Source organism: Ranitomeya imitator, chromosome 1 (assembly GCF_032444005.1).
Source record: "Ranitomeya imitator isolate aRanImi1 chromosome 1, aRanImi1.pri, whole genome shotgun sequence".
Classification (NCBI taxonomy): domain Eukaryota; kingdom Metazoa; phylum Chordata; class Amphibia; order Anura; family Dendrobatidae; genus Ranitomeya; species Ranitomeya imitator.
This window is the reverse complement of record NC_091282.1, coordinates 61,757,305-61,782,968: the sequence shown is the minus strand read 5'-3', so window position 1 is coordinate 61,782,968 and position 25,664 is coordinate 61,757,305. Positions and strand designations below refer to the sequence as shown.

Genomic DNA, 25,664 nt, shown 5'->3' with positions numbered 1-25,664 from the left:
AAATTAATGAGTCAACTACACAGTCATGATTAGAAATAAATCATAATAATTATATACTTGCCAAAAACAATCGACGGTAAATTTCTGATCTTATGTTGATTTACTGCAACTTCTTCTTGTGCAACCAACTCGACGTACGTTTCGCAGTCTTCCTCACGGGGTGTGGAACATAGGATGTTATAATCTTTCTAAAGCCCAAATGAACACAAAAGAGCAGGGAAAAGATATTTGAAAAAGCCCTAATGAAATTGAACATCTAGTGGTTTAAGTGGGAGGAGAGGGTGGTCGAGCGCACCGTCATACGGCATCATGAGCGTCCGATAGTGAGGTCAGACATAACCACCAAGGCATCTCGCCACCAGCGGCGGCACATTTGCTCCTGATCAAGATTGACATATAAAAGTAGTGTATGCAGAGGGGGAATAATTTAACTCTGAGACAGATAATATCACGAAAAACGGGGCTACTAGTATGTAATGACTAACTCAACATGATTTAAAAAAAACAACCAGTGTGTCACGAGGTCCTACTCCAGTATCACACAATCAAGAGTGCGAGAGATGAGTGAACAGTCCCAAGAACCTTTTATTCCATGCACACCGAAAGGTCCATGAAACAATCGTCCAGGAGCACAGATCTAGTCCAGTAACGGGATAAATGCCCCTGGGAGATGAGTCCATAATCCTCCGTAGAGATGGATGTGGCTTCTGATACTTCTTCGTATAGGCTCCTCCATCAGTAGTTTCCAGGGTAATCCGAGTTTCTCCAAGTCTCTCTGGGGTGCTGGCCTTAGCATCATCATCCCACAAAGGATCTATCTTACTGTTCTCTCCTCTAAGAAGGATAGACATTTCCTCTTTATACACACATTTCTGTGCTAGGTCATCCTCCACAGGTCAACGGGGAGGTAGCAGGGGCTCATCTCACAACGTTTGAAGATTTAATCAAAATGCTTAGTTTGTCCTCTGCTAGTCAACAAGCCACATGGAACTACACAATGGTCAATCAACATATTTTCAGACATTGATTGTTCAATAATCTTGCGTCCTTGTTTTGCAGAGACAACAGGACAATACCTTGTAGGAGCTGATATAAGCGGCAAACCCCCATTCAAAAATATCAAGAGTAAACTTTTATAGCTCATAGGACAGTCTATGGTTCTTCACCTACTGAAAATAGAAGTCTGGATAATATAAATGTTGTCGTCACATTAGCGGGGATACACAGACTTATACAGAGCAACAACGCAACACTCATAAGATCAGTAAAAATGAACGTAGACAATGATACCCCAGACACCATATCATGTCACCACACCGTGTCATAAATGTATAAATACACAAATATATTACATGATCAATGAACAATTAGTATACCAAATATATGGGTAATCAATATCCTGTGCTACTGGAGGGGGATATATGTGTGTATGTATATTTTAGATATTTTTTTTAGATATTTTTATTGTGGGTTTTTTTTATGTACCATAATGACAGAGTACCCCCCAAAAAATGAGAATTACTTACATGTTTTTATTTTAAAGAGAACATCTTGAAAACAGTAATACCCTTCAGAATATTGTCCATTAGATGATGTTCACTTGTCTCAACGGTTTTTCCACTGAACGATTTGTGATTTGAGAAAATGTGAAGACATTCATAGTAGAAGTGTAACGGGCTTGTCAAATTTATTTCTATTGGAAAAAGATATTAAAATTACTATTAGAAATATATTTAAATGGAATCTGTCAGTTTTTTTTCTTGCTACCCGATCTCAGATCAGCAGATTATAGGGGCAGGGTTGTCTCTTATTGGGCTGCTTGCAGTCAGTTTGATAAAATCCGTGTTCCCTGCTGCAGATATATGGATTTTGTGACTGCTGAGCTCTGTATAACCCCGCCCACACCACTGATTGGTCACTTTCAGCCTATGAGCAGTGTACACAGAAGTCTGCCAATCAAGTGGTGTGGGCGGGCTTATACAGAGCTCATGAATATGGAGGACTACCTGACTGCAGGGTTACTAGTCCTCTAATGATCTACTAGCAAAAACGGATATTTATCAAAACTACAGCAAGCAGCCCAGTAAGTGACACAGCACTAGAATCCGGCTCTGTGTCTCTACATTATGCTTCTCTCAGATTAGGTGTCAAAAACCTGCTGGCAAATTCCTTTAAGTATGTAATAAATAATGATTCCATAAAGTAATGATCAGCATAATGTGTACATTACTGCAAAAATAAATGTGACAAGGACACACGTTATATTTACAAATGTGATAAATATAAATAAATGATATTCAACAATGGTACAGTGAATAAATATATATGGGGTCTTTAGGTCGGTTTTCAGACCCAATGTGAAGATGGTGATGATCATAAACATATTTAGAACTTTTTTTTTTTTCATTGACTTGTACTAGGAGCCATACAGACCTGCTTCTCATTATTGGCACAAATGAAGTTTAAGTACATAACGTGGAATATCTCCAAAAAGAAAAAAAAAAAAAGTTTCACTTGATTATATTTTTTTTTTCTAGTTTTTTTTTTTTTTTTTTTTGTATAGAGCACTCGTGTTAAATACAAAAGAGCAAACGATAATAATTTAAAACAAAAACCAATGGGAGGGAAAAATAGAAAAGCCTAAATCTTGTTGTGACTCTGGTATTGGCAACCTTTTACTTTAAATTAGTATGGAAACACATTTTGACTCTCCTGTGGTAAATCACAAATGAGAATGACCTGTGATGGTGCCCATGTGACATGAATTAGCCAATGAATGATGACTTCATTGTTTTAAAAACCACATGGTAGACCCTGTTCCTTTGTCACAATGGTGAAGACAAAGGAGCTGTCTGCTAATGGCAGTTCTGATGTCCACGAACACAAGACTTCCAAAGGGTATAAGACTATCCCTAAAGACCTTGATATCCCAGTTTCAAGAGTGCGCAATGTTAAGAGATTTGCCAAGCTTGGATCTGTCAGGAACCTTCCTGGACGTGCGGAAAAGAAGAAAATTGACAAGAGATGTCTTTGAATGTTGGTGCGAATGGTGTTTAAAATAAAAAAATAAAAAGTCAAACATCCAAAGACCTGAAGACGAACTTGTCTGGGGTCATGGTTTCAACAAGTATAATACGCCGCACACTAAACCAATCACAGCTTTATGGGCGAAGGCTAAGGAAGAAACCATTGCTGAAGAAAAGACGTAAAAAGGAACCAATGATATTTGCCAAAGAGTACTGTGACAAACCACAGTCCTTCTGGGGAAATGTTCTGTGGACAGATGAAACGAAACAAAAATAGAGCTTTTTGGCAGTGTAAAGCAACAGCTTGTTTATGGACGGCGCAGGGAAGCTTATAAGGAAATTAACACCCTACCAACAGTTAAGCATGGTGGAGGATCCATAATACTATTGGGTTGCTTTGCTTTGTCTGGTATTGGGGGGCCTTGACCATATCACAGGAGTCATGAAATCTGAGAATTATCAAGAGATTTTAGAGCGAAATGTTCTACCCAGTGTAAGAAAACTTTCTTTGAGTCAAAGATCATGGGAATTCAGGAAGACCGTGACCCTAAGCACAAATTCAAAAGTCACCTTTCTGCGAACCAGTTAGACTATAGGTTTGTTCTTAATTAGTGATGAGCAAACGTGCTCGGATAACATCTTATCCGAACATCTGAGAGTGCTCGTATATTATGTTCAAGACCCTATGCTGAATGATTTGCCACTGATAGACCGCCTTAACAAATGTGGAGATTCCTTAACAAACAGGCAATTTTTGCGTGTGTTCAGGCTTGTAATTAAGCCATGTCAGACTAACTTAATTTCCTTCTATGACAGAATCACTGACTGGGTGGATCAGGGAAATGCTGTAGATATAGCATATCTTGACTTCAGCAAAGCATTTGACAAAGTATCTCACACTATCCTTATTGAAAAAATGACTAAGTATGGAATGGATAAGGCAACTGTTAGGTGGATTCATAACTATCTTAGTGACCCAAAGAGTGGTCGTAAATGGCTGCACATCCAGTTGGAAGAATGTCTCAAGTGGGGTATCACAGGGTTCTGTCCTGTATTGTTAAACTTCTTTATCAATGGTTTAGATGAAGAAATTGAGGGTACACTAATTACATTTGCTGATGACACAAAGCTAGGAGGGATAGCAAATACTAGAGAAGAGAGGATTCAAAAATATATAAATATACTGGAGCACTGGGCAGCAACTAGCAGAATGGTTTTTAAAAAGGAAAAATGCAAAGTACTACATCTGGGCAATAAAAATGAAAAAAAAAAAAAACATTTACTGAATGGGAGGACTAGGGCTAAGCAACAGCACATGTGAAAAAGACTTGTGTATACTAATAGATCATAGACTGAACATGAGTCAACAGTGTGATGCAGCAGCAAGAAAGGCAAATGCAATTCTGGGTTGTATTAACAGAAGTATACAGTCTAGATCATTATTGCCCTCTACGTCTCTTTGGTCAGACCTCATCTGAAATATTGTGTCCAGTTTTGGGCACCACATTTTAAAAAACACCGAAAAGTAGAGAACCACAAGGCACTCAACAAAAAATAACTTGTGGATGGTGCTCAAGTAGGGTATCCAACCTGTAATCTAAACATTTTAAAAAAGACATCAACAAATTGGAGCAAGTTCAGAGAAGAGCGACCAGAATAGTGACTGGTCTGCAAACCATGTCCTATGAGGAACGTTTACAGGATTTGGGAATGTTTAGCTCAGAAGACTGAGAGGAGACTTAATAGCTGTCTACAAATGTCTCAAAAGCTGTCACATTATAGAAGGATTATCTTTATTCTCATTTGCACAAGGAAAGACTAGAAGCAATGGGATGAAGCTGAATGAGAGGAGACACAGATTAGATATTAGAAAAAACTTTTTGACAAGGTGATCAATGAGTGGAACAGGCTGCAACGAGAGGTGGTGACTTCTCCTTCCATGGAAGTTTTCAAACAGAGGCTGGACAGACATCTGTCTGGGATGATTTAGTGAATCCTGCTTTGAGCAGGGGGTTGGACCAGATGACCAAGGAGGTCCTTTCCAACTCTATCATTCTATGAACAGCCACAAATTATGCAGCTGCAGAGACTCAAGCGTAATATACAGCACTCGTAGATGCTCGGATAACAACTGAGCGTGCTCGGGTAAGACGTTGGTGGGGGAAATAATTATTTGATCCCTTGCTGATTCTGTAAGTTTGCCCACTGTCAAAGACATGTTTTGGAGGTAGAGAAATGCTCCATATGACCCAAATAACACCGTTCTTCACCACATCAATGGGAGAATGGATGGAGCCATGTACCATAAAATACTGAGTGACAACCTTCTTCCCTCCACCAGGACATTAAAAATGGGTGGTGACTGGGTCTTCCAGCAAGACAATGGCCCAAAACATACAGCCAAGGCAACAAAGGAGTTGCTCCAAAAGAAGCACATTAAGGTCATGGAGTGGCCTAGCTAGTCTCCAGACCTTAATCCCATAGAAACGTTATGAATAGAGTTGAAACTCAGTTGCCTAGTGACAGCCTCAAAATCTTAATGATTTAGAGATGATCTGCAAAGAGGAGTGGACCAATATTCCTCCTGACATGTGCACAAACCTCATGATCAACTACAAAAATCATCTGACTGCTGTGCTTGCCAACAAGGGTTTGGCCACCAGGTATTAGGTCTTGTTTGCCAGAGGGATCAAATACTTATTTCTCACTGCAAAATGCAAATACATTTATATAATTTATACAATGTGATTTTCTGGATTTTATTTTTGATATTCTATCTCTCATGTTAAAATTAACCTATCCTTGAAAATTATAGATTGTTCATGTCTTTGTGAGTGGGCAAACTTACAAAATCAGCAAGGGATCAAATACTTATTTTCCCCCACTGTATCTGAGCACGATCACTCATCACTATTCTTAATTCAAGTTTGTAAGTTGGAACAGGGCCATGTGGAAAAGCAAAATACTCCCCTCATTATAGACCTTTCCAGCTGCTTGTTTCTTGCCACCTGGTCCTCTTCTTACCCTTCCTTTCGAATGCCTGGCCTTTTTGCTATAGCTCAATATATCTAGCTGCTTCTATACAATGGAAGTCATTGCTCATCATAAGGTCACTGTGCACATCCTAACGTATTGACCTTTAAAGTGGACCTGTCACCAGGTTTGGCCGATACAAGTTACGGCCACCACCTTTCGGGGCTGATATAAAGCATTCTATATTCCTGTAGATAAGCCCCCGATCCGGCCTGTAAGAGAAGAAAAATAACTTATTATACTCAACTGCGGGGCGGGGCGGACCGGTCCGATGGGTGTCGCAGCTCCTGGTCCGGCGCCTAACATCTTCATGCACATGCATGGAGAGCCTATGTGTTGGGGTGAAACAGCCGCGACACATGGAGCTGTGGCGCCGATCAGCTGGCGCGCTCCATGTATCCGGGTTCCCTCTGCAGCTTATTCGCTATAGCTTGCAGAATAAGCGGGGGTCCAAAGAAATTCAATCAACTCTACATATGATACTTTGATTGCTTATCTATCTTTATGTTTATTTTTTGAGGTGGTAAGGTGATAGAAATGTTTGAAAGTGATAGGTCTTCTGCAGACCCCTAGATATCATAGTAACCAAGGGCCTGACGGGAATCAACACGTGCAGGCATCGGCGCATGTTCCATTTAAATGCCACTGTCCAAGTTTGACAGCCCCATTTACGTGGTTAACAGCTGTGGCTTTTACATATAATGTAGCTGATCTCTGCAGCGTGTGAGGGAGCTTAACTCCTGAGCGCTCGCCTAACCTGAGGATGAGGACCCCCTTCCCAGTAGGTGAATACAACATCCTTTTGTGGGATGGGGTTAAAGACACCCCAGCCATTTGTAGAAAAGATGCAAAGCTAAAAGCCTCATTCATACAGCTAGGTGACATTGTGTCAAGTATCATAATCCATTTTTTCCCTGCTCAATAGTTGGGTCCATACAACACCTCCATGATTACCTGCATAGATCCTGTCACTTCTGTTAGCCCTCAACAATCTCCAGTTGGATCCACGAAAAGCCCCAAAATGTGTGGCTCGGGGTTCACTCTGGAGCAACTGCAGATGGGCTCCTCAACCCTCAAAAATCCCTCGAAACATTGGTCTATTCTGAGGACTGATAGACAACTTGCCCCATTCTGCCTGATAACCAAGTGATGGTCCCTAGGCATAGAACAAAATTGAGGGTTTTATTATTTTTTTTTTTTTTGGGGGGGGGTCTAAAGCCACTAAACTCCACCATCCACTAGGTATTTAGGTTCCAAGGGACCAAAGTGGTGGTGTATCATGTGGTAAGGGCAGGATTTTGCTCGGTGATTGGGAGCTGAGCTGTAATCGCTGGGGTGATGTATGGACTCAACTATTGCGAAATTAAATGGATTTTGACCTCTTTGCATCTTATCAATAAATTACTGAGGTTTTGTAAGACTTATTCTGTTTATTTATATTTTATTTTTATTTTTTTAGATGCGTTTAGTGCGTTGATATGATTTTTGTGGATTTTGGACGGACCAAGTTATGACCTTATGTTTATGATCATCATCATCTTTACCACATTGTGGCTGAAAACCGGCCTGAAGATCTGTTTATGTATTCTCCAAGCCATTGTATATTTATACTATTTATTTCATGTACATGTGTATGTATGTGTTTCCTTGTCACTTTTTTATAGCACTTTATTTTGACAGTGCTATACACAGCATTTTTTTCATCACTACTTTATGTACGGTAATTATTATTTATTGCTTACTTGCTGCTAAAAATATTTCATTTTGACTAAACACTTTTTTTTTATCACTTTCACAATTTTTAAATTAATATATTTTTTTTTTATCAGTCGGGTAAGAATTTTATATGTTTACACATGATACGTAATGTTTTCATCTGTATTACTGTACTTTTTGGGTATTATGTACTAATCGTTTGTATATTAATTTTGTATTGCTCATATGATATATTTTTGTATTTATGGCAATGTTTTTTTTTTTTTTTTTTCCGTTAAATCAGTTGGTTTTATACAGCTTTACCCTAATTTTTACCCTCATATTACCTGGGTTAGGGAAGGTTAGATTATTCTTCATACGCATGCACTACTTTTATATGCAATTCTTGAACCGGAACACATGCACATGGTTGGTGAGATGCGCCGGCGCAAAAGTTGTCAACGTTTATGTGGAAGTCGGTGATGGGTGATTCCATCTTCCCGCACTGTCGGACAATCATGACACTGAGGGATGGTACACTCATCCCACCCCTCTGGACACATGCACTATTATGTGATCAATTGTACTGGGGTTTTATAAGGCCTACAACATTCTATGTTCCACACCCCCTGACGAAGGTTGCGAAACGCACGTCGAGGTGTTTGGACAAGTTGGGTTGCACCAGTCGGTATGTCACCAGGTAAAACCACGTCTTAGGATCATTTCATGATCAAATGTTTACCGGTGATTGTGATTATACTGTATTTTTGTATTTATTCATTTTTGTGATGTAATAAAGAATTATATTTTTCTCAATTACGTATAGCTTTTTTATTATGTAAGAAAAGCAGGCAGCACTCCAAAAATAGTGAAAAAACATGGACTTTATTAGTCCACCTGGTGTGGAAACGTTTTGCCTGTGAACAACCTTTCTCAAGCCTTTTATATTACCGTAGATTAGTTTTAGGTGTGAATTTTATTTTATTTTTTGTAGTCAATAAAAGACAGACCTTACAAAAAGGCGCACCCCAGGTGTAGACAGTGGAAAATAGGCAGTGTAAAGTAGAGCAGTCATTATCACTATTTTAATGTACTGGGGTAGGATAGAATAGGTAGGGGATCTATTGTTAGTGTCTCTCTGCAGTATGTTTTACATGCACACAGCTCTGCTACATTCACATTTACATGCACACAGCTCTGCTACATTCACATTTACATGCACACTCCTCTGCTGCATACACTTTCACACGCGCGCGCACATACACAATCTATACATTATCATATCCTGCAGTTAGTGATTGGGACTGCTCAGATGCTGCAGGCGCTGAGTAACTTCTACTCTTTCAACTGAAGGACCTTTTTGAGTTCATGTGATCAGTCAGATGACCTGAAAGTCCCTGGAATTACTCGTGCAGAAGGTCCTTTAGCTGTTCAGAACGTGCAACCTCCGTTAAGTCCCAGCAGCTTCTTCTCCTGCTCTGTACTGATCAGTGTCAGACAGGAGAGACCGCAGCTCTCTATGATCTGGGAGGACATTGTTGGTGGGTTTTTGTGAAGGAAGAGGCCTCCTCTGGACTATAGGACACAGTTTAACAGGAGGTTTTCTTGTTGAAAATCCCCAAAATACTGCACATATTGCTAGGTTAGTTTTTGCAGGATTAATGTTTCTCTTCTTGGACTGATTTTTCACTCAGTTCAGGAGTATCATGTCTTCAGTGAGACAGGAGATGACCGTTGTTGCTCTTAAAATTCTGTTCACTTGTTGCCGCAAGTTCTCTGCCGCAAGACTGCTCTTCTGAATCCCTCGTCATACACAGTGCGCCTCTAAAGCCGGAAAGTGTACACCTGTTAACAGTAGCGCACTGACGCTGCCGAAATGAGCGGCGCGCATACGTGGGATTTTCATCAGCTAGCGATGAACCCAGCTTGTGAAAATGATCATGCCCACAGGGGCGTGATAACATAGAATGAGGGCCTACTAGTCTGGAGAAACTAACGCCCCATCGACTAGTCAAAGCCCTAATTAACATTGGAAAAGCGGACCTTATAAATCTTTTTTTAAGCGTTGATTTAACTGAATAACATTCTACTGGGCTGGTTAGACAAGGAATTGGGTCAGACATATGTGATTGCGGCAGGGTTGGAGGACATTGGGGACCTGACTGGTTCCCTTTAGTGATTAGTGAGAGTACTCATTGCTCAGGTTTTCCCCAGCACGCGCGAGTGATCTCCGAGTATTTGTGATTGCTCGGAGATTTAGTTTTTGTTGCCACAGCTGCATGATTTATGGCTACTAGCCAGATTGATTACATGTGGGGATTCCCTAGCAACCAGGCAACCCCCACATGTACTCAGCCTGGCTAGTAACTGTAAATCATTCAGCTGAATCAACCAAAACTAAATATCCGACCAGTCACAAATACTCGGTGACCACCTGAGCGTTCTTGGGAAAACCCGAGCAACGAGTACACTCGCTCATCACTAGTTCCTTTTAAAGGGACACTGTCACCTGAATTTGGAGGGAACAATCTTCAGCCATGAAGGCGGGGTTTTCGGGTGTTTGATTCACCCTTTCCTTACCCGCTGGCTGCATGCTGGCTGCAATATTGGATTGAAGTTCATTCTGTCCTCCATAGTACACACCTGCGCAAGGCAAGATTACCTTGTGCAGGCATGTACTACGAAGGACAGAGAATGAACTTCAATCCAATATTGCAGCCAGCATGCAGCCAGCAGGTAAGGAAAGGGTGAATCAAACACCCAAAAACCCCGCCCCTATGGCTGAAGATTGTTCCCTCCAAATTCAGGTGACAGAGTCCCTTTAAAGTTATCCAGAGAACTTTACGTAACGACTGCCATTGGCGATCTCCGTAATGCTACAGTGTATATTCACGGAAGACACATTTTGAAGCAAGCATTTTGAGAATGACTTATCAGTCTATCGAGAGAGACAATATATTGCAAATTTTTTTTTTTCCTTGCCCATATATCGATAACTAGATGGTGGCCCGATTCTAACACATCGGGTATTCTAGAATATGTATTTATGTATGTATACAGCAGCCACATAGTATATAGCACAGGCCACGTAGTATATAGGAGCCATGTAGTATATAGCAGACAAATACTACGTGGCCTGTGCTATATACTATGTGGCTGCTATATACATACATATTGTAGAATACCCGATGCGTTAATACAGGCCACGCAATATATAACAGTGGCCACGCAGTATGTAACACAGCCACGTACTATATAACACAGCCACGTACTATATAACACAGCCCACGCAGTACATAGCAGCCACACAGTATATAACACAGGCGACATAGTATATAACAGCCCGCGCAGTATATGGCAGCCACGCAGTATATAACACAGGTGACATAGTATATAACACAGACCACGCAGTATAGAACACTGGCCACGTAATATATAGCACAGCCCTTGCAGTACATAACACTGCCCACATAGTATATAACACTGCCTATGTAGTATATAGCAGCCACGCGGTATCTAACACAGCCCACGTAGTATATAGCACAGTGTGTGCGCCATATCCCTGTTAAAAAAAATAATTAAAATAAAAAAGTGTTATACTCACCCGGCAGGATCCAGCGAAGCTCCGGCGATACGCGCGCGGCTGCCGCCATCTTGCGTTCCCAGGATGCATTGCGAAATTACCCAGATCACTTAGCAGTCTCGCGAGACCGCCAAGTCTTCTGGGTAATTTCGCAATTCATCTCTGGGACCGGAAGCTGGCGGGAGCAATCGTCGGACTACGGAAGGTGAGAACAGCAGGTTTTTGTTTTTTTTTTTAATTATTTTTAACATTAGATCTTTTTACTGTTGATGCTGCATAAGCAGCATCAATAGTATAAACTTGGTCACACAGGGTTAATAGCAGCGGTTACGGAGTGCGTTACCAGCGGCATAACGCAGTCCGTGTGAGCGGTGACTGGAGGGGAGTATGGAGCGGGCGCCGACTGCGGGGAGTATGGAGCGGGCGCCGACTGCGGGGAGTATGGAGCGGGCGCCGACTGCGGGGAGTATGGAGCGGGCGCCGACTGCGGGGAGTATGGAGCGGGCGCCGACTGCGGGGAGTATGGAGCGGGCGCCGACTGCGGGGAGTATGGAGCGGGCGCCGACTGCGGGGAGTATGGAGCGGGCGCCGACTGCGGGGAGTATGGAGCGGGCGCCGACTGCGGGGAGTATGGAGCGGGCGCCGACTGCGGGGAGTATGGAGCGGGCGCCGACTGCGGGGAGTATGGAGCGGGCGCCGACTGCGGGGAGTATGGAGCGGGCGCCGACTGCGGGGAGTATGGAGCGGGCGCCGGGCACTGACTGCTGGCGAGACCGATCAGTGACTTGGATTCCATGACACAGAGGCCGTGACCAATGAATATCCGTGACAGAAAGACACAGACAGACAGAAAGATGGAAGTGACCCTTAGACAATTATATAGTAGATGTACATGAAAAAAGTAAAGCTAACCACACTATATGAACTATAACCTAAAAAAACTCAATTGTTTCTATTTCATTATTTAATCCCATTGGCCCCAATGTGTTGAAATAAAATGTCCAACCTGACTTTGCTCTTGACATTCGTCCTACAAAATCCCATCCTCTCATTATGGATTTCATCATGATTCCGCAGTAGCGGGAGATCAGTATCTTTATCCACGGTTATATAGATGTTCTCTAATTCTCCTACATGGGGGATGTTGTGCTCTCCCAGGGGCATCTAACAATATAGACAACGCCTGTTATTCGGTCTTTTATCCTATGGTTATCGAGGTCCTCGTTACTTTGTGCCTCCTTTATTCTTCTTTTGGAGCATAGCTTGCAGCAGTTGAAACCTCTTTATAGGCTCTGTGCACACTTTACTTTTTGCGAGGCATTTTTGGAGCGGAAAATGGAAGGAGACTCCTAAATCCTCCTCCAAATTTTAAAACTCCTCAAATTTTAGAATTTTTGCTTTGAAAATTCCAGAAAAAAAAGACAAATGGCCAAATATGCAAAAATAAACCCTACTCCTCCGAAAAGAGAAAACCTTATTCATCCTTAGTGCTTGAAGGTGATCACCGCCATTAGGTCAAAGGACATGATGGAAACCGTTGATCACCAGCCTGGAAAACCTGTATTCGCTAGTCTTATCAAACCAGCCCAGTGCCAGCTAAAAGTTCCCGGGTCTATCTCTCATTAGAACCTGAGGACAAAACCGTGGTAATGAAATAATAAACTAGATGGCCCCCTCCTCCTGTCATCACAATTGATAATATAATTATATGTAGAATATAAAATGACTTGTGTAACCCAAAATTAGTTTTCTAACCACTACAACTAAGTCCACAATAGAAAAACACTAGACTTTGTATCCCCACCTTAATGGGGTCCTCAGGCTTTAATTCCCCCCCCCCCAATTATTTATACAACTGTGCAGCCCTTTAACAGATAAGCTAGTCGATCCCTTTATGACCCCAAAATAATGTTCGATCAGTGAGAAATGGCATTTTGTAGTTGAGCTTAGAAGTGCATGGGGCATGGCGATGCGCTTCCAGCTCCTCAGCTTTGCACTTCCAGCTCCTCGGCGATGCACATCGAGCTCCTCGGCGATGCACTTCGAGCTCCTCGGCGATGCACTTCGAGCTCCTCGGCGATGCACTTCGAGCTCCTCGGCGATGCACTTCCAGCTCCTCGGCGATGCACTTCGAGCTCCTCGGCGATGCACTTCCAGCTCCTCGGCGATGCACTTCGAGCTCTTCGGCGATGCACTTCCAGCTCCTCGGCGATGCACTTCCAGCTCCTCGGCGATGCACTTCCAGCTCCTCGGTGATGCACTTCCAGCTCCTCGGCGATGCACTGTATTTCCCGGCCGATTGACAGGTTGTTCTTGTATATGGCCACTGTCCAACACTGTGAAGTCAACCAGAGAAGGGCGCTGCGAGGCAGAAACTACAGGGTGAGGCTGAGAAGCTGTAAGTGCATCGTCACACCCAGTGCACTTCCTGGTACAACTTCAAAGTGTTGTTTCCTTTTTCTTGCAGCTGGAGCAGCACATTGAGGCCTGAAAGTCACCGGCTCACTTATCTTTCAAAGGGCTACACAGTCATAGTAATGGTTTGGGATGGAGGAGGGGTTTTTAATGTTTGACAGGTCTCCTCAAAATATTTTGTGCTCCATTAAAGGGTTGTACCAATCTCCCGAATCGTATTCTTATATGTAGTAGGCGGTAATAACCATAATATTAGCAAGTGTATCACATTAGAAATGTGTAGTTCTTCTGATTCATGATGTTGTTTTCCCCATGTGCAGGGAATTGCAGGATCTTAGGTATCCAAGGTTACAACCACTTTGTAGTGAGTAAGTTGCTAGTGGTCGTAACCATGGATACCCAAGCTACTGCAATATCCTGCACATGGTGTAAACAGCATAGTGAATCAGAAGGACTATACTACATTGTCAATTAGAGGTATTTTATAATATTATTACACCTACTACATATTTGGATAGGATCTTGAAGATGGGAATACTTCTCTTAAGGACAGGTCCATTAAATGAAAGCTTCTCCAGGATTTTCTGTACTTTACCTCAATGATTGCGGGCAATTATTGAAAAAAAAAAAAAAAAAAAAAAAAAAAAAAAAAAAAAAAATATATATATATATATATATATATATATATATCCATACTGGCAAAATGAAGTCTATTTGTATAACTATTTGTTGTATATCTTTGCAGGAGAATCTGGTGGAGAGCAAACACCACAAACTTGCCAGAAGTCTCAGAAGTGGCCCCTCGGATCACGATCTGAAGCCAAATGCTGCCACGCGGGATCAGCTGAATGTGAGTGCACAACATAGACGTGGCCCAGATATGGGATGTCCGCTGCTCCACCTCTTGCCTGCCCTGAGCGCACCAGTAACGCAAGCGATTTTCTGGAATGATGGATGATGTGTGCCGCCTCTCTGCCAGATACAATTGTCAGACCCCTTATTTATTTCTCACCTTCAAAGCCCTTAGTTACGGACATTTATTGGGAACTCTGGTGCAAAGGACTCCTCAAGATAATGATAAAAGCCTCCTTAGGGTATGTTCACACGTTGAGGATTAAGCAGCAGAAGTCTTCTGCAAAACCTGATCTATTGGCAGGAGAAACACTGTGTAAAATGCCGCATATACCCGAGTATAAGCCGAGGCACCTAATTTTGCCACGGAAAACTGGTAAAACGTATTGACTAGAGCAGAGGTCCTCAAACTGTAGCTCGGGAGCCACATGTGGCTCGTGGTCCCATGAATTGTGGCTCGCGACTGTCTGCCAGCTTGGTGCATTAGCACCATGTCTAGCAAACTGGTATGAACAGCACATCTCAAAATGGTGAATTTTGTGAGTAGCCCTGCACAGAAGTGCAGATCTGGATTCACATTTACTGGTCTTAGGGGTTTAGAGTTGTTTTAGGTATGGTACGCTGGAGGTTGGTACTACCTGTTAGAGGAGATGCTCAAAGCTGGATGTGACAATGTGTTGGGAGTCCTTGATGGGAGAATACTGAATTGTGGGAACCCATGGATCTCAGTTTACTGCTTTGGAGTGATTTCTGTGAAAAGGCTTTGGTTATCATTATACCTGTAATGGGGGCTTTGGTTGACACTACTTTGAAGGGGGTGGGAGCTGGATGTGGCTCATGACCCTCTCTAAGCTGAATGTGGCTCTCAAGGTCAGAAAGGTTCGGGACCACTGGACTAGAGTATAAGCCGGGTATGCTGTAACCCTGTCCTTGTATGCATGGCTCCCCGTCCCTGTCCCTCTATGCATGGCTCCTCATCCCTTTCCTTGTATGCATGGCTCCTCGTCCCTGTCGTTGTGTGCATGGCTCCCTGTCGTTGTGTGCATGGCTCACTGTCGTTGTATGCATGGCTCCCTGTCGTTGTGTGCATGGCTCCCTGTCGTTGTGTGCATGGCTCCCTGTCGTTGTGTGCATGGCTCCCTGTCGTTGTATGCATGGCTCCCTGTCGTTGTGTGCATGGCTCCCTGTCGTTGTGTGCATGGCTCCCTGTCGTTGTGTGCATGGCTCCCTGTCGTTGTGTGCATGGCTCCCTGTCGTTGTGTGCATGGCTCCCTGTCGTTGTGTGCATGGCTCCCTGTCGTTGTGTGCATGGCTCCCTGTCGTTGTGTGCATGGCTCCCTGTCGTTGTGTGCATGGCTCCCTGTCGTTGTGTGCATGGCTCCCTGTCGTTGTGTGCATGGCTCCCTGTCGTTGTGTGCATGGCTCCCTGTCGTTGTGTGCATGGCTCCCTGTCGTTGTATGCATGGCTCCCTGTCGTTGTATGCATGGCTCCCCGTCCCTGTCCTAGTGTGCATGGTTCCTATAAAAAAAAAAAAAAAAAAAAAAAAAACACACACACACACATCCTACTTACCTTCCCTTTGCGTCCTCGCTGCATCTCGTTCCGGCGCCAGCATCTCTTCTGGCCAAGCGATCTTGTGTCCCCGCTCATTAAGGTAATGAATATTCACCTCTCTCCGCTCCCATAGGCATGGAGTGAATATTCATTACCTTAATGAGCGGGGACACTTGATCGCTCGGCCGGAAGAGCTGCTGGCGCTGGAACGAGATGCAGCGAGGGTGCGCAGGGAAGGTAAGTATGATGTGTGCTGGAAGCCTGCGGCTGTAACTGTGCGCGCTATGAGAGAAATTAATATTCAGTGCCACCACAGTGAATATTCATTTCTCTGTAGCAGCAGGCACAGGCTTTAGCCGCAGCAACCGCCGGCTCCTGCCTCCTGTGACCCGCCACTCCCCCTCCCCCGCAGTCTTTCTGGGACAATGACTCCTGTATAAGCCAAGGGGAGGCATTTTCAGCACATAAAAAGTGCTGGAAAACTTGGCTTATACATGAGTATATACAGTACTCATGTTTTTGTAGCTTTTTTTTTAACTTGTTTTTTTTTTTTTGTTTGAATTTTCCCATTCATTAGTATGAGTAAAATCTACAGCAAAAAGCGCTTTAATCATTGGCATCACACAGATCTGCTGCACATCTGTAAGGGAAAACTGAGCTACACGAGACTTCAGGAATCTCATTCACTTTGCTGGCACTCAAGAAAAGTTTTGTAACAAAACTGCTGGAAAAAAGCGCAACAAAATGCCCTAAAAAAGCGACGTGTGCATATACCCTTACACCCTTCCACTTCTAGGCACCTAGGCCTGAGACTGCACAAAGGACACGGCTGGTGGGAATTTATCTCCAGCAATGCTTTTCTGTACAGACCCCAGACTAGTAGAGAGCAGCAGATGTGCTGCAGAATTCGGAGTGCAGCTCTGGGTGTGACAGTGATGGGTGCAGTGCATTAACTTGTCATGTGTTACGGTAATTGTCATACTACGATTAGGTCCTATTATATTATTGTAATTATTTATTGTGGATTTTATTTTTTATGAGCAGATCATTGTCAGCTACCCCCCAACCAAACTGCTGACGTCGGAGGAACAGGACCTGGTGTGGAAATTCCGGTACTACCTCACAAACCAGGAGAAGGTGGGTGTCCTTCCTACATCTGATGCACACATTTGGCTGCTATATTATAAAACTGTCTGTCCGTTGCGGGTGGACCAGGTTCAGGAAGATTATAAATAAGGGGTATGACAAGCCAGAATATAGAAAATTCACAGTAATACTTCAGGTCTTGAAGGCCAAATCTGTAGGTGTCCTAGAGCGGAGACATAAGAGCAGGGTTGTACATACAGTGGGGGAAACAAGTATTTGATACTGACGATTTTGCTATTTTTTTCCCACCTACAAAGAATAAAGAGGTCTGTAATTTTTATTGAAGGAACACTGTTTTTAAATAATTAATTTGTATTTTATTGCATGCAATAAGTATTTGATACAATGGAAAGCAGAACTTTAATATTTGGTACGGAAACCTTTTTTTGCAGTTAGAGGTCAGACGTTTCCTGTAGTTCTAGACCAAGTGTGCACCCACTGCAGCAGGGATTTGGCCCACTCCTCCAAACAGATCTTCTCCAGATCTTTCAGGTTTCGGGGCTGTCACTGGGCAATGTTGAGTTTCAGCTCCCTCCAAAGATTTTCTATTAGGTTCAGGTGTGGAGACTGACTAGGCCACTCCAGGACCCTGAAATGCTTCTTACGGAGTCACGCCTTAGTTGCCCTGACTGTGTGTTTTGGGGTCATTGTCATGCTGGAAGAGCCAGCCACGACCCATCTTCAATGCTCTTACTGAGGGAAGGAGGTTGTTGGCCAAAATGTTTCCATACATGACCCCATCCATCCTCCCTTCAATACAGTGCAGTCGTCCTGTCCCCTTTGCAGAAAAGCAACGCCAAAGTATGATGTTTCCCCCACCATGTTTCACGGTTGGGACCGTGTTCTTTGGCTTGTATTCATCCTTCTTCTTCCTCCAAACACGGCAAGCGGATTTGATATCAAAAAGTTTGATTTTGGTCTCCTCTGCCACATGACCTTCTTCCGTGCCTCCTCTGGATCATCCAGATGGTCATTAACCCCTTTCTGCCATTAGACGTACTATTCCGTCCATGTTGGGTGGGTCCTACTTCCCAAGGACGGAATAGTACGTCATAAGCGATCGGCCGCGCTCACGGGGGGAGCGCGGCCGATAGCGGCCGGGTGTCAGCTGCTTATCGCAGCTGACATCCGGCACTATGTGCCAGGAGCGGTCACGGACCGCCCCCGGCACATTAACCCCCGGCACACCGCGATCAAACATGATCGCGATGTGCCGGCGGTGCAGGGAAGCATCGCGCAGGGATGGGGCTCCTTGCGTGCTTCCCTGAGACCCCCGCAGCAACGCGATGTGATCGCGTTGCTCCGGGGGTCTCCTACCTCCTTCCTGCAGCAAGTCCCGGATCCAAGATGGCCGCGGATCCGGGTCCTGCAGGGAGGGAGGTGCCTTACCAAGTGCCTGCTCAGAGCAGGCACTTGGTAATGCTGCAGCGCTCTGAGACAGATCGGTGATCTGTCAGAGTGCTGTGCAAACTGGCAGATCACCGATCTGTATTGTCCCCCCCCTGGGACAAAGTAAAAAAGTCAAAAAAATTTTTTACAAATGTGTAAAAAAAAAAAAAAAAAATCCTAAATAATGAAAAAAAAATATATATATATTATTCCCATAAATACATTTCTTTATCTAAATAAAAAAAAAACAATAAAAGTACACATTTAGTATCGCCGCGTCCGTAACGACCCGACCTATAAAACTGTCCCACTAGTTAACCCCTTCAGTAAACACCGTAAAAAAAAAAAAAAAAGAGACAAAAAACAACGCTTTATTATCATACCGCCGAACAAAAAGTGGAATAGCACGCGATCAAAAAGACGGATATAAATAACCATGGTACCGCTGAAAGCGTCATCTTGTCCCGCAAAAAACGAGCCGCCATACAGCATAATCCGCAAAAAAATAAAAAAGTTATAGTCCTCAGAATAAAGCGATGCAAAAATAATTTTTTCTATAAAATAGTTTTTATCGTATAAAAGCGCCAAAACATAAAAAAAGTGATATAAATGAGGTATCGCTGTAATCGTACTGACCCGAAGAATAAAACTGCTTTATCAATTTTACCAAACGCGGAACGGTATAAACGCCTCCCCCAAAAGAAATTCATGAATAGCTGGTTTTTGGTAATTCTGCCTCACAAAAATCGGAATAAAAAGCGATCAAAAAATGTCACGTGCCCGAAAATGTTACCAATAAAAACGTCAACTCGTCCCGCAAAAAACAAGACCTCACATGACTCTGTGGACCAAAATATGGAAAAATTATAGCTCTCAAAATGTGGTAACGCAAAAAATATTTTTTGCAATAAAAAGCGTCTTTCAGTGTGTGACGGCTGCCAATCATAAAAATCCGCTAAATAACCCCCCTTCATCACCCCCTTAGTTAGGGAAAAATAAAAAAATTAAAAAAATGTATTTATTTCCATTTTCCCATTAGGGCTAGGGTTAAGGCTACAGTTAGGGTTGGGGTTAAACTTAGGGTTAGGGTTTGGATTACATTTGCGGTTGGGAATAGGGCTGTGATTAGGGTTACCGTTGGAATTAGGGTTAGGGGTGTGTTTGGATTAGGGTTTCAGTTATAATTGTGGGGTTTCCACTGTTTAGGCACATCAGGGGATCTCCAAACGCGACATGGCGTCCGATCTCAATTCCAGCCAATTCTGCGTTGAAAAAGTAAAACAGTGCTCCTTCCCTTCTGAGCTCTCCCGTGTGCCCAAACAGGGATTTACCCCAACATATGGGGTATCAGCGTAGTCAGGACAAATTGGACAACAGCTTTTGGGGTCCAATTTCTCCTGTTACCCTTGGGAAAATACAAAACTGGGGGCTAAAAAATAATTTTTGTGGGAAAAAAAAGATTTTTTATTTTCGCGGCTCTGCGTTATAAACTGTAGTGAAACACTTGGGGGCTCAAAGTTCTCACAACACATCCAGATAAGTTCGTAGGGGGGTCTAGTTTCCAATATGGGGTCACATGTGGGGGGTTTCTACTGTTTAGGTACATTAGGGGCTCTGCAAACGCAATGTGACACCTGCAGACCATTCCATCTAAGTCTGTATTCCAAATGGCGCTCCTTCCCTTCCGAGCACTCCAATGCGCCCAAACGGTGGTTCACCCCCACATATGGGATATCAGCGCACTCAGGACAAATTGCACAACAACTTTTGGGGTCCAATTTCTCCTGTTACCCTCGGGAAAATACAAAACTGGGGACTAAAAAATAATTTTTGTGGGAAAAATTTTTTGTTTTATATTTACGGCTCTGCATCATAAACTTCTGTGAAGCTCTTGGTGGGTCAAAGTGCTCACCACACATCTAGATAAGTTCCTTAGGGGGTCTACTTTCCAAAATGGTGTCACTTGTGGGGGGTTTCAATGCTTAGGCACATCAGTGGCTCTCCAAACGCAACATGGCGTCTCATCTCAATTCCTGTGAATTTTGCATTGAAAAGTCAAACGGCGCTCCTTCCCTTCCGAGCTCTCCCATGCGCCTAAACAGTGGTTTACCCCCACATATGGGGTATCAGCGTACTCAGGACAAATTGTACAACAACTGTTTGGTTCCAATTTCTTCTCTTACCATTGGGAAAATAAAAAATTGGGGGCAAAAAGATAATTTTTGTGAAAAAAAAAAAAATGATTTTTTTATTTTTACGGTTCTGCATTATAAACTTCTGTGAAGCACTTGGTGGGTCAAAGTGCTCACCCCACCTCTAGATAAGTTCCTTAGGGGGTCTACTTTTCCAAAATGGTGTCACTTGTGGGGGGTTTCAATGTTTAGGCACATCAGTGGCTCTCCAAACGAAACATGGCGTCCCATCTCAATTCCAGTCAATTTTGCATTAAAAAGTCAAATGGCGCTCCTTCCCTTCCGAGCTCTCCCGTGCGCCCAAACAGTGGTTTACCTCCACTTATGGGGTATCGGCGTACTCAGGACAAATTGTACAACAAGTTTTGGGGTCCATTTTCTCCTGTAACCCTTGGTAAAATAAAACAAATTGGAGCTGAAGTAAATTTTTTGTGAAAAAAAGTTAAATGTTAATTTTTATTTAAACATTCCAAAAATTCCTGTGAAACACCTGAAGGGTTAATAAACTTCTTGAATGTGGTTTTGAGCACCATGAGGGGTGCAGTTTTTAATATGGTGTCACACTTGGGTATTTTCTATCATGTAGACCCCTCAAAATGACTTCAAATGAGATGTGGTCCCTAAAATAAAATGGTGTTGTAAAAATGAGAAATTGCTGGTCAACTTTTAACCCTTATAACTCCCTAACGAAAAAAAATTTTGGTTCCAAAATTATGCTGATGTAAAGTAGACATGTGGGAAATGTTACTTGGGCGGCACGGTGGCGCAGTGGTTAGCACTGCAGCCTTGCAGCACTGGAGTCCTGGGTTCGAACCCCACCAAGGACAACATCTGCAAAGAGTTTGTATGTTCTCTCCGTGTTTGCGTGGGTTTCCTCCGGGCACTCCGGTTTCCTCCCACATTCCAAAGACCTATTGATAGGGGATTTAGATTGTGAGCCCCATCGGGGACAGTGATGATAATGTGTGCAAAGTGTAAAGCGCTGCGGAATATGTTAGCGCTATATAAAAATAAAGATTATTATTATTAAGTATTTTGTGTGACATATCTCTGATTTAATTGCATAAAAATTCGAAGTTGGAAAATTGCGAAATTTTCAAAATTTTCGCTATATTTCCGTTTTTTTCACAAATAAACGCAGGTAATATCAAATAAATTTTACCACTATCGTGAAGTACAATATGTCACGAGAAAACATTGTCAGAATCACCGGGATCCGTTGAAGCGTTCCAGAGTTATAACCTCATAAAGGGACAGTGGTCAGAATTGTAAAAATTGGCCCGGTCCATAACGTGCAAACCACCCTTGGGGGTAAAGGGGTTAATGAACTTCAAACAGGCCTGGACATGTGACAAGGTGAAGTCTACCTACGATAAAAAGTACATATCTCTCCATTCTTTGTAGGTCAGAAAACTCACAAAATCAGCAGTGTATTAAATATTATTATTAATAATTTATTTTATATAGCGCTAACAAATTCCTCAGCGCTTTACAGTTTGATACACATTGTCATCGCTGTCCCCGATGGGGCTCTCAATCTAAATTCTCTGTCAGTATGTCTTTGGAATGTTGGAGGAAACCGGAGAACCCGGAGGAAACACGGGGAGAACATACAAACTCCTTGCAGATGTTGTCCTTGGTAGTATTTGAGCCCAGGACTACAGTGCTGCAAGGCTGCTGTGCTAACCACTGAGCCACTGTGCTAACCACTGAGCCACTGTGCTAACCACTGAGCCACTGTGCTAACCATATACTTATTTTCCCCACTGTATAATCCTATAATATGTCAGAATGAAAAGTCCATTAACTTTCAACTAACCAGCCATTCCTCTCCTTGTATACTGGCAGTGGATAGAAGCGTCCTGGTAGTAAAGTAACCCCTAGTCTGGAGGAGTCGGTGCTGCCGAGGAGTAAATGGTTGTCCATTCATTTTCAAGTGTGTGACCGCACGAGGCCTCCCCCAGTTACATCCATACTATATAATGATTCTCCCTGACATAAAGACATATGATCCGGAGACATTCATTCATTCATTCATTCATTGTAGTGTAGACTACAGTGTAGTCTCGAAAGCTTGCAATTTACCATCTTTTCAGTTAGCCATTAAAAGGTATCAACCACTGAGGACTCTCAATTCTAAATATTTTTCATTCATTCATTCATTCATTCATTTTAGGCATTGACGAAGTTCCTGAAATGTGTCAACTGGGATTTACCACAAGAAGCCAAACAAGCACTGGAGCTTTTAGGGAAATGGAAGCCGATGGATGTTGAAGACTCCTTGGAGCTTCTGTCTTCTCATTTTACCAACCCAACGGTGCGACGTTACGCTGTGGCGCGACTTCAGCAAGCAGACGATGAGGTAAGTGCATCCCGGGGGGCAAAAGTGTCCAGGCAATGTTTGTGTGGTCTTCAGCTTGTGGTACAGAACTCCACTTCCGGTGAAGACATCCGGAGAGCGAGAGTTCCTCAGCTGCTGTGGAGCCATCACCGATCGCCAGATCGTGGCCATCTAGATGTGACGTGTGCAGATCATAGAATCATAGAATTATAGAGTTGGAAGGGACCTCCTGGGTCATCTGGTCCAACCCCCTGCTCAATGCAGGATTCACTAAACCATCTCAGACAGATGTCTGTCCAGCCTTTGTTTGAAGACTTCCATGGAAGGAGAACTCACCACCGATTGGAGCCTGGTTTTGTGGGGTTGTCCCACTGAAGTGAATGGCTACTGAGTAGATGACGTGCAGTGCAAATGTCCATGCAAAGCCCCCTTCAACAGCTGATTTGCACGGGTTCTAGAGTCATGATATTAATCAGCATCACTCATTTAATAAGGATGGGTAATAAGATTGTTCTGTCCACTATAGTCTATTATCAAAAAATAGAGGGAAGAACGAAAGCGAAAAAATGGCCATATCTCTGGTGAAGGGAGTAGTTACACATGGTGTCATTGCATATGCAACTGATTGGATCTGTTAGACAAGTGTCGTCAGTCCTGGGAAGGGTTAAGCCGGAAGCTATTAGAGCGGAGTTGTGGAGACGGAATAATCTCGCCGGCCCGCACTTGTCAGACGCCGACCTCTTCTTATAATCTGATAGAAATTCCATTACTTGTTTGAAGAATGATATCGATTGTGCCGTCCGCGGGTCAGGCCTCTCATTTCTTCAGCTGACAAAGTGGCCAGGAAGATTCAATTTATTTCTAAGTTTTGCTTTAACCTCTGAGCCGGGAAGCGGCAGCCGAAGCAAAGATTTTCTCAATGTGTTTTTTTTTTTTTGCCAAACTTCAGAAAAAAAATGTATTAATGAGATTGGAGGGGAGCAGAGATGTCATCCGTATACAAAGAGGGACAGGAGGTAGGGGGTCGGTCGCGCTTGCTTGCAGGTCTCAGTTTTCAATGGGTATGCTGCCTAACAATCAAGAAGGCGTTGTCCATATCTGACCGCAGCATTTCATTAGTGGTGACGTGTGTGCGTTCCCATTATGGTACCCCTCGGCTGAATTATTGCAGTATATAATACAAGTGATTACAAAGATCGCAGTTAAAAGTCCCTTCTGGGGGGCTAAAAAAATTAACAAAAAGTAGTAAATTAAAATCTAAAAATAAAGCTGCTAAATAATAAAAGCACATTTGGCATCACCACATTTGTGTAAGTGTGATCTATCAAAATGTAAATTGAAGTCACCTGTACAGTAAACGTCATGGTGAAATTGAAATTGACACCAAAATTGTGATTGTTCAGTCTCCACACCTTCCCCTTAAAATACAATAAAAAGTCATCAAAATGTTAGAAATAAAAATGTCAACTTGTCCCTCAGGAAACAAGCCCTCAGACAGGTCCATCAATGGAGAATATGAAAAGGCTTTGGAGTCTCAAAATTATTTGTGTGATGCAAAACTTTTTTTTTTATATATTTAAGTTCTGAACTTTATTTAACCACTAAAATATAAGGGAGACTATACCAGATTGGTATCACTGCTATCGTACTGATGTGGAGAATCATGTTCCTGGGCGGGTTTTACCAAGCATTTAACCACATTTAGAATATCTTTTCAGTTTTTCTGCAACTGTGGCGTACGGACCCATTTACCTACTCTGTGAGAGTGGCGCACGGACCAGTTTACCTACTGTGAGAGTGGCGTACGGACCTGTTTACCTACTGTGAGAGTGGAGTACGGACCCGTTTACCTACTCTGTGAGAGTGGTGTACGGACCAATTTACTTACTCTGTGAGAGTGGTGTAAGGACCAGTTTACCTACTCTGTGAGAGTGGCAAACAGACCCATTTACCTACTCTGTGAGGGTGTACGGACCGGTTTACCTACTCTGTGAGAGTGGCGTACGGACCTGTGTACCTACTCTGTGAGAGTGGTGTAAGGACCAGTTTACCTACTCTGTGAGAGTGGCGAACAGACCCATTTACCTACTCTGTGAGAGTGGCGAACAGACCCATTTACCTACTCTGTGAGGGTGTACGGACCGGTTTACCTACTCTGTGAGAGTGGCGTACAGACCTGTTTACCTACTCTGTGAGGGTATACGGACCGGTTTACCTACTGTGAGAGTGGCATACGGACCCGTGTACCTACTCTGTGAGAGTGGCGTACGGACCAGCTGTAGCATGGACTTCCTCTTCATATTGAATCCGTACGTGGGCGAGGACAGTGACGCCAGTGCTGATTGCGTGCTGGGGCCACGTGTCCCAACAACACCAGAGTCGAGGGAGACTGTTTGCTCCTGCACAGATAGGACTCGAGGTCTGCTACCAATCAATT

General features: G+C 43.2%; 1 protein-coding gene across 1 annotated transcript in view; it reads left to right on the top strand.

The window, feature by feature from the left end:
• Positions 1 to 25,664, top strand: part of PIK3C3 (phosphatidylinositol 3-kinase catalytic subunit type 3) — a 257,560-nt gene that overhangs the window by 68,623 nt on the left and 163,273 nt on the right. Inside the window, exons 9-11 of the mRNA XM_069747182.1 lie at positions 14,498 to 14,602; positions 17,204 to 17,296; positions 23,063 to 23,248. Of these exons, the coding sequence (XP_069603283.1) occupies positions 14,498 to 14,602; positions 17,204 to 17,296; positions 23,063 to 23,248 (384 nt within the window). The remainder of the gene's footprint in view (positions 1 to 14,497; positions 14,603 to 17,203; positions 17,297 to 23,062; positions 23,249 to 25,664) is intronic.